General features: G+C 40.7%; 1 protein-coding gene across 1 annotated transcript; it reads left to right on the top strand.

Annotated features, from left to right (window-relative positions):
* The first annotated feature begins 1,696 nt into the window (after positions 1–1,696).
* LOC147608670 (uncharacterized) lies at positions 1,697–4,543 on the top strand. Its single transcript, XM_086788138.1, has 4 exons — positions 1,697–1,819; positions 1,907–2,305; positions 2,391–2,955; positions 3,069–4,543. Exons 1-4 carry the CDS (start codon positions 1,713–1,715, stop codon positions 4,197–4,199), a joined length of 2,202 nt encoding a protein of 733 aa, XP_086644264.1. The 5' UTR covers positions 1,697–1,712; the 3' UTR covers positions 4,200–4,543.
* The last annotated feature ends 5,410 nt before the right edge of the window (positions 4,544–9,953 follow it).

The following is a 9,953-nucleotide window of genomic DNA, read 5'->3' on the forward strand; positions in this document are numbered from 1 at the left end:
TTACTTTCAAATGGTCGTACAATGCACTCACGTTTTAAGACTCCATTGATGGTGGTCAATGCTTCTAGCACATGTGGAATTAAAGCTAACAACCCATTAGCGGAGGTGTTGAAGCTTGCAAGGTTAATTATTTGGGATGAGACTCCAATGATGCGTCAGTACACATATTAAGCACTAGACAGGACATTGAAAGACATTATGTAGAGTGATTCAATGTTTGGTGGGAAAGTTATGCTCTTTGGTGGTGACTTTAGGCAAATCTTATCGTGGTTGTGCCAAAGGGAACGCGTGAGGACATTGTTGATGCAACGTTATGCCAATCACATATTTGCAAACATGTGAAAGTTCTAAAGCTCACCCAAAACATGCGGGTTAGACAGAGTTCTTATGATTGTACGGAACAAGAATTTGTCAAATGAACATTACAAATTGGAGATGGCTCTATAGGCCATCCAAACAATGAAGGCAGAGTGGTAATACCACCATGAATGTTGATCCATGGGAACTCCATTTTGAGTTTGGTAGAATGGGTATATTTTGAGTTTAGTAGAATGGGTATACAAAGATCTTCAGAGGGTGGAGGAATATGGATGCTCCTTTAAATAACTACTTGCACTACGAAATCTAGAGGTTGATGAGGTTAATGAACTAGCCTTGAGTGCATTACCCGGTCTTGAAAGAGAATACCTCAGTCCTGATTCAGTTGCTTCTTTCGAGAATGATGCAATATTGTACCCAATTGAGTACTTGAATAGTTTGAACTTGGGTGGTGGTTACCCTCCTCATCACTTGATTCCAAAGATTAATGCTCCTATCATGCTGCTCCGCAATTTGGATCCTCGACGACGGGGACTTTGTAATGGTACCAGATTGATATGTAAGCAATTTCACTCAAAGGTCATAGAAGAAGCCAAAAATACAGTAGAACGTAAAAACTGCTGCTGCTGCTGCTGATTACAACTTCAATCAAAACGAACTGTGGCAGTTCGACAAAAAACGTAGTAGAGTGTAATTTCTGGAGACAGGTTCAAACTTCAAAGCCGGCCCTGTCAAATCAAAGGGCAAGGAAACCTTCATAATAAAAGAGATCTACGTGTGGAGCCGACCTAGATCAGTGCATTTTACACTTGAAACTATAAGCTGGTGGGATTTTGCAACTCATTAATGTCTTTGTGATTTCGTAGAAGCTTTAGTGCTTGCTGTCTTTTTGGTTTTCGTGCTTGCTACGCCTTTCTATTGTTGGATTCTTTGGATGAACATTGATGTTCTATTGCTTAATTAAAAAAATGACCCTCGTGCCTTAAAATTCCAAGCTTAAGGCTAGACTACTTCACATAAATGTCAAGGTTAAGGCTAGACATAACATAAATTTGAGCCACATAATTCCATTCAGATGTTCTAGTGCTTAATTAAAAAATGACCCCAAGGCCTCGAGGGTAGAAGTTTTAAGGTATCTTTTAAAATTTCAAAGGTTTAAAATACACTAAACGCTGGTGTTTTTGTCTTTCACGGCCTTTCATTAGATATAGTTCAGATCGCCGATTCTCCACGTTGAGTCTTGACTCAGTAACCTGGCGGGAAGCTCGGTCGCAACTTCCTTTCCGTTCACCTTGGGCTGATCGAAACTTCCGTTCACCTTGGGCTGATCGAAACTTTATATAGTTTGATCTGTTGTTAACTTGTTACTCTCAAGCTTAAGCTTAAGGAGTTTAATGATCTGTGATCTGGTGCACGACGACAGTTACAGAAGATATTTCAAGCCAACGATGTCTGGCTGTGGTAATCCTCCATCGCAGAGCACTGCTGCTGTATCATCGAGGTGAGTATTGCTTGTGATCGTTGGTTCAAGCTATATGCTCTTGGAGCCAGCATGTTTTTGCAAGTAATGCCACGACTGCTGTTGCAGGTGCCCATCGGATTGCTGCAGGTACCCATCGCCATTGAATAATGGCGATTCAGATTATGCTCATGACTCGGACAAACTTAAGAAACCTATACGAGTGATCGACGTGCGTAGGACGCTCAGTTGCAAGCGAGGCATTCATTTCATGGGGCCACTTGACTGGAATTTTCATGTTCTTTCTCACACCTGGAGCGCTTCCGTCCGAGCACTGTCCTTACGGATAGGCCAAAGGATCGGAGCAGCCTCGCATCGGCATCCGGATGCTTACAACCGTGCTTTCGAAGAGGAAGACTTCAGCCAAGACCTCTGCTACAAGAAGCTATTAGAGTTATTCGAGCTTCTGATGGGCGATGGAGTGGAGAGAATCTGGTTCGATGCCCTCTGCATAAATCAATGTGTAAAGTAAGTGATTAACTGCATCTCCTCAAGCTCCTTTGTAGCATCTGCGTGGGCGTGAATAATACTCATTTCTAACACTACGTGACAGCGAAGAGAAAAGTCTCGAGATCACTCACATGGGTCCATACTACAGTCTGAGCAAGGCTTGTTACGTGTTAACGCATGGTGTGGGCGAGGGCTACGAGCTTTGGAGCAAGGGAGCGTCTGATCGGGGTTCAATTTTGCCTCGTTGGTTCACAAGGGTGTGGACTTTTCAAGAGTTTCTGCTTCCTCGCCGACTCTGTTTTATAGTGGAAGGTGTCGATGAGAGATTTGTAGCTGTAGTGAACCACTTGATCAGAGAGAAATCAAGAGATGGGTTGTGCCAATGCTTCCTAAATATGGACGTCTTGGATCAGACTTTACTGTCTTGGCTAGACTGTGAGGAATTGAAATGGATGGGGGGCTTCGAGCTTCGTCATGATAAGTGGAAGTCCATCATGAAGCTCATGGCAGAGAGAGCTGAACATGATCACAAATGGTGGAGAGTAGGAGAAGCACGCCATCGTGAGCCAATCAATTGCTGCAATGGGTGTTATAACGAAAAAACAGATAAATCGTATCGACGCGATTTAGTCAAGGAGATGCAAAATGATTCACAAATCGGCCCAAGCGTACGTATTATCATCCGGTTACTACAAAAAGAGTACATTTCCGCAATTCGAACCTCGTTCTTTAACGTTCATGTAGGCTTATAGCTAGCACTAATTTGGCGATCTTCTTGCAGCTCTCACGATCGTTCAAGTTGGCGACAAAGCATCGCGGGCAGCAGAATATCATCACTGGGAGTGATAACGAATGCGATCATTGCGGCTCTAAACCCATGATTCGAAAAGCAAAGACGGCTTGGACTCGATCACCTACATATCTTGTCGACAGAGAAGTCTACCTCGCGTTGATGCAGTGCGACAGTCGCATGGTTGAGGGTCCGACGGAGCTGGAACCCACCGCAGGTATCCAAGCTCTGCGCGGCCTATACTGCGCGTTGGCCACAGAAGGGAACTGGAGGCCGTGCCATGTGATCTGCGAGGTGGGATCGCGAGACTGCTCGGTGGAAGAAGATCGGGTGCTCTCCATCATGGGGCTTCTTGGGCTACAACTCGATCAACTGAGGACGGGAAAATCCTTGGAAGATCAAGTGATAGAGCTAATTAGAGCGGGAGGATCAGATATACTGCTTGAGCTCTGCATGATGAACCAGAAGGGCGGGAAGATGTTGGGATTATCATGGGCTCCTGATTTCCATGGTGCAAACAAGAAGCTGGAGTACGCGCTACGGCCAACTCAGGTGGATATGAAAGTGGAGAGGTTGAGAGAAGATGGCCGGCTGGAGCTGAAGGCCAAGGTAGCATGCGGGGAGGTCGTGCCGACAGATGAACAAGATATCAATCAAAGAAAAGGAGAAGCTTCTCATTGTCTGATCATTGCTCCTTGCAGATCTTCTCATTGTCAAGCTCTTGCGGCAATGTCGACCGCTGCAGATCAAGCGACTCGCATCCCCCTCGACTTGAAAGAAATGCTCTCAGCTCAGCAATTCATCCTCCACTTCGACTTCAACTCCGCCTCACTTCTGGGGTCCTTCGAGGTGCCCATCAAAGGTAATTATGCCCAGTGTGTGTACTCATTCCCAGTCCGCCTGGTGCTCCTTGGAAAAGATGAGAGGGGAAGCAAACTCATACTGCTTTGCATCGTAAAGGCGGGAAGTTCGAAAACTGAGGAGCTTCACAAAATAGGCGCGATTGCTTTGCAACATATGGCTATGCCGGAGCTACACAGTACTTTCGAGAGTTGCAAGATGCAAAAGTGTGTGATCGGTGGCTTTGGAGCAGACCTCAGTGAATATATCCATGTACACTAATGAACTGTGTCCCACACCGGGTGTAAATTTCAGTGTACAGAACTTGACGAAGCCCAGTAAAAATTTAGGCCATAAAGTGTTGTGTTTCAGGAGAGTGCACTAAGAAAATACCTTACAGTTTTTGCACCTCAAGGGTGTGGTGGGAAATGATTGAACCCACGATGTTTGAGATCCTGGTGTTCTGCCTTCTCAACCAAGGCCAGTGGGAAGTTTTATGATTCGTTGAAAAATTTGCTTTCTTGGGCCTTTTGGCTCTTGCTATCTTTTTAGCTTGCTTCCTGAAACGGATTCTAACCTAGACCATGTATCAAGATAATGAGATAATGAGTCGTGTACAATTATGCTTACTCTCAATGCTTCCACCAATGCCACTAAAGATTTGAGGTTTGATGCTATGTGAGTCTTGAAATGTCTATTTAGATTGATTCTTTTGAGACCTTGAAACCTTCAAATGTTAAGTGACCATGAATATATTTTGCCACCAAAGAAACTTAAGAATTTGTCAAGTAGCAACTGTCAAAATTTATCCATTAAAAAACCTTCAAATATGTGGACTTCAAACGTATGCCTTACGTCTTGTAGAGTTTGTTACATACTTCCGAGATTAACCAAGTTATGATTAAAGATAATCTGAAGTTTTAGATATTACAAATTTCAATAATGAATTCTAGCAGGTGTTTAACAGTTTTTCAGAGTAGGCAAAAATTCTAAGTGTTAAAATTAAGTGAAAATTCATGTTTGAGTTTTTTATTAGTTAATATACTCAAAGGTAGCCTTTAAGTGTGAAGATGGACATGCAAATTGAAATTTGATAAAAAAAAGTAAAATGTGACCTATCTTTGGTGTTGACTTTCACATACAGCTGATTTTGGCAATTCGGCCTGCGCGAGGTTGTAGACCGCACATGTTCCGATAATTTTAACTACCCACACAACTAGTTTTTGACAGTTGTGTGCGAAGTTATACCTCTTGCAGGTTGCAGTCCCCCTGACAATAGATCTGAGGGGCTTGCCAAATCTACAAACACCTCTTCCACAACTTCTAGAGAGACATGGATTCCCCATCAATCAAGACATCATCAAATATATCGGGGAAGTACAGAAACACTCTTTTTATTATTTTTCTTTAATTTCTTTTGAAATAAATTGATAAGCATGTATATGAGACAAATTGAGCTGAGGTATGGCACGCTTAACGGTTGAATTTATTAATTATAAATTATCACCTTAGTCTAAAAACTCATACAATAAATACTTTTGGAGATAAAGAATTAGAAGATAGAATATTTGACTAGTTTATGACTAGATTGTAGATAAAACCTTCATTATTGTCTATTTTACGAAAGAGTTTATCTTTCCTTACGTTTTGAACCAGATTTTGATATAAACATGAAAGTTTTAGATGGCAAGAAACTCTACAAGAGTATACGAGACTCCAGAAAGCCAAAATCCCTTTTGATTTTGAGTTATTCGAGTGCAAAGTGAAGCACTTGGCTGTATTTGATAGTTTCATGTTGAAAATACAACTTTGATATTTTGAATGCTCTCAAAGAGACCTTAGCACTCATTTTTAGAGAACTATCACCACTGAGATATGTTTTATAGAGCATTGAAGTCCTAAACCTTTGTAGTTTTGATTTTTCTCTAATTCCAAATGGATTGAAAGATACTACTCTCCCAAGAGACCAAATGTCAGGCTTTGCCTTAAAACTCGCTATCAAGATGGACTACCTTGTCCATATAGACCGAACGGACTAATACGTAAGCATAGTTATGAATTAGCTATAGCAATTAGAGATGATCTTACTGGTTAGCACGTGATAATTAATTATATTAAAAACAAAGATTCATGTATGACTTGAAAGAATTAAAAGACTAAGAGAAGTTAAGGACTGTTTGAATTAAAAGCTTGTTTTATACTTTAAGTTGATTTTGATTTATTTGAATATGCATGTCTTGAAAGATTATAGACTAGGATGAGTGTGAGATAATATGTATGACTTGTGCTTTGTTTTAAAATGAATGATTGATATGCATGTGTATGAATGATTGATATGCTTGTGTATAATGAGACTCGACATGAGATTTTGAGATTCGGGCTGTGGGCGTCCTTAGATAGGGGACATCGGACAGCGAATGAGATCTATGCCCTCAGGGAGCCATGTGGTAGAACCCAGAGAAGACAAGATTCAGAAAGAGGCATACCCAGAGAAGACAAGATTCAGAAAGAGGCATACCCGAGATAGCCATGATGTCCAGTGTGTAGGTTGGGTGGACGGGCATCGGAGAAAGCCCTAGATTGGCTAGATTTTGGTCATTATGACTAACCATGTTGTCGAGCATGGTGGTGATGACATAATCTTTGAGATAGAGACATACATGTTGATTGAGATGCTATGTTTTAATTGAAAGAGATTTATATTATGTGAGTGTTTGTTTGAGATCACATGACTCTTTGCTTATGTAATAAGAATCTTGGATATGGCGTGCATACTTATTTTGCTATTTGAGAGGGTTGGTTTGATTGTATTGCTATATAGAAATAGTACGATTAAGTAAGTTTTAGTATTTTCTTAGATTAAGTTATATGATTAAGATATGGCTAGATTTGGGACCGTCATAGAGTTTATCCTAGTGGTAGCTTGCTTCTCAAAAGGGAGGTATACAAGGACATCATGGCCTTCATGCGCTCTGTAATTGCTAACAATTACAGAGATTGCTTTATTCACTACAAAGATCAACCAAAGAGGTTAGCTGATAATACCCTCGCTGCTGTTCGCTCTAGGTATCCTAACCCCCCCAATGTTCAGTTCACAGATAAATGGGCCAAGTCAAAGATTGTTTCGATACTTAGCAATAAAAGATCTTTGCTTAAGAGGCATGCACTAGCGGAGCTTGCCAGGCTCCAGGGAGGTTAACCACCAAGGGGCCCGCCCCACACTGCTCACAAGCGTGAGTGGAAGAAAGCAATGAAGTCAGCGAAGGAGGAACCTAGTCTAAAGCAAGTGGAGGCACGAAGGATCCAAATGGAGCGATATGGAAGCGTGCATTTTGGAGAAGGGGGTGTTGAATCATGGGAGGCCCAGTTTGTAAGTATCGATCTCAATTTTCAAATTATATTGTTTATGTAGTTTATTAGGAGGTTGTTTCTTTGTACTAACCCCTCCGCAAATTGTGTCATCTTGCAGCTTGATATCGTGGGCAGGTACCCTACTTCTGTGTGTCGAGACAGCCTACCACCACCACCATCGCAGAGGAGATACATGGAGGCACTTCTATAATGACGGGTTGATTACTGAGGAGCAGTATATTCGGGCTACTAGAGAGTCCCCCGAGGTATTTGAAAGTAATTAAATAATGTCAATATTATAAATAAAGATTTGATTTTTCATGCATTGATATATGTTGTCCCTTGTTTACAGGACCTTGCACAAGAAGATGAGGGTGAAGACAAGGAAGAAGGAGGCAGAGAAGGGAGCACAGAAGGGAGCGAGGAGTAGTGCTAGCTACTCTTCTTAGCCACTAGCTTGGCTTCGTGTCTCTTGTATATACACTCCTCTTATTTTTTATACTTGAAGCCACAGGACGTGGCTTAGCTTCGTGCTATATGTACATACAAGCACTTTTTGAGCATCAATTAATGCCTTGTAACTAAACGTTTCGGAGTTGTAATGTTTTATTTGGAATTGTAATTAATGTCGGCTATAGACGTGCTTGCAAGAGCGCCAATTAAAATGCGATTGGCTGTAAGAATTGAATTACACAATGTGAAAATGGGATTCCTGTAACTACATAGCATACACAACATACACAGCATTCTGTTAAAGCACACAAAATTTAAAAAATATTCTGCAGCGCATCTATAAACGCATCTTCTGTTCAAAATGCGTCTATTTGAGCGTCTATAAACGCGTGTACTCTGCATCTAGTTTGCGTGTATAAACGTGTCTATATATGCATCTATTTGCGTGTTTGTCTGTTTTTTAAATTTCTCCCCGACCGTCTATTTGCGCATCTATATGCGCGTCTATATGCGCATATATAGGCCCATTTATAGGCGCGTCTATTTGCTACCTTTTAAACGCGCCTTTAGACGTGGGTTTGTAGACGCGCTAATAGACGTGGAAATAGACGCGCCTGTAAATTTTTTTTTAGTTGACTAGTAAACGCGTCTGTGTGCGCGTCTATAGGTGCTTTGTCTTGTTGTGTTAAACCATGAACTGAAAGTTTGTGAACTGGCTAAGTCATGAAGTGTTAAGGCATGAGCTAGCTAAGTTGTGATTTAATAATTCATGAATTAGCAATTCATGAACCATTAACTCATGAACTAGCAGTGTGTGAACTGTTAACTCGTGAAACATTAAGTCATGAAGTAGCATGTATGTAGGTGACTAAAAGTGTGTGATGTGTGTTTTAGTGATTCACTATTGCAGGAGAAATCTATCATTTAGAAGGCGTATTTTAGGACAACAATTGATTATTCATAAAAATAAGATGGGGTTCTGATGCCGTGGAATAGCAGGCTACTATTTCACATGTCCAATCCTACATACTTTTTGAGTGAGGAGATTGATGGAAGTGGTCCTCTTGAAAAGCCATGGAAGGCTAGCTTTTGTTATGAGCTATGAGTAAGAAATAATGTCACAACTTTCATATGTAGGATGTCTTTATATACTGCTGAAAACCATGTTCTACAATCATGTGTGCCATAAAACCACCCTAGTTTTGAACAACTATCATCTCCAATCCTGTGTGCCATAAAACCATTTTCCTTCCCAGAATTGACCATTCATGTGTTATAAGAATTCGCATCCATGGGACACCTTTCCACAATCCAAGAAAATATATTAAAATACACATTGCACTTTTGATTGGTAAATCATAAAAGATTTTACAAAAATGATTTGAAAAGAAATCTTGGAAGGTATTGTTCTAGAGAAGCTCATTAACTCATCGATATACCCTCAGCCTCCCAGTTCCGGTATCTACCAAGGCCATCATCTCCATTCGCTTTTATGAATCTTCCTATTATTCACCTTGAATTGTGCCTTTCCAATATCCTCACCTCCTACGATTTGAAGGTGCTCCCTAGCATTTAGGAGGCTCCAATGTCTACTTACACTTATAATTTCGACCACACCACTTGGCAACCAAACACATATGTCAACACGTAAAACAACTTGTTCATCTGCTTGCATTAGAATCCAATAACTATTCTTTTTCATCCACACCGCTCATAATAAAAGCGTATGTATAACGTGGAACGAGCTTTGAGATACCAAAATGAAACACTAGAGTCTACTGTATTACATTTGAATGCGTCATTTTTATGCAACCCCTCTACAATACTCCAGTGCTCTCCAAGCAAGGCAACCAGGTCATCACCTAGTACTTTCTTACACACAAACATGGTAGATGTTTGTGAGAAGGTAAATTGATTGAACATCTTAGCAAAAGGGTACAACCAGGTGAAGATGGCTCTGGAAGACAGGGAGAAGACTACATTCATCATTGAATGGGGTATTTTTGTAGCAACCATTATGATGTTTTGCTTAAAAAATGCTTGGGGAGTTCACTATATGTAAACTCTCTATATCACGTGTGTTCAAGGCCTAATTTAAAAAACCCTTATCTTTAAAATTTTCATGAATAAAACATACCCTTTTTCTATTCAATCTGTAAATACTCCCTTTAAATGGCACCCTTTTGTATGTGAAAAATGTGTGAAAAAGGGATTAAAAAAACCCCTTCTACT

This window comes from Cibotium barometz, chromosome 52 (genome assembly GCF_041138505.1).
Source record: "Cibotium barometz isolate CiBa-2024 chromosome 52, ASM4113850v1, whole genome shotgun sequence".
NCBI lineage: Eukaryota > Viridiplantae > Streptophyta > Polypodiopsida > Cyatheales > Cibotiaceae > Cibotium > Cibotium barometz.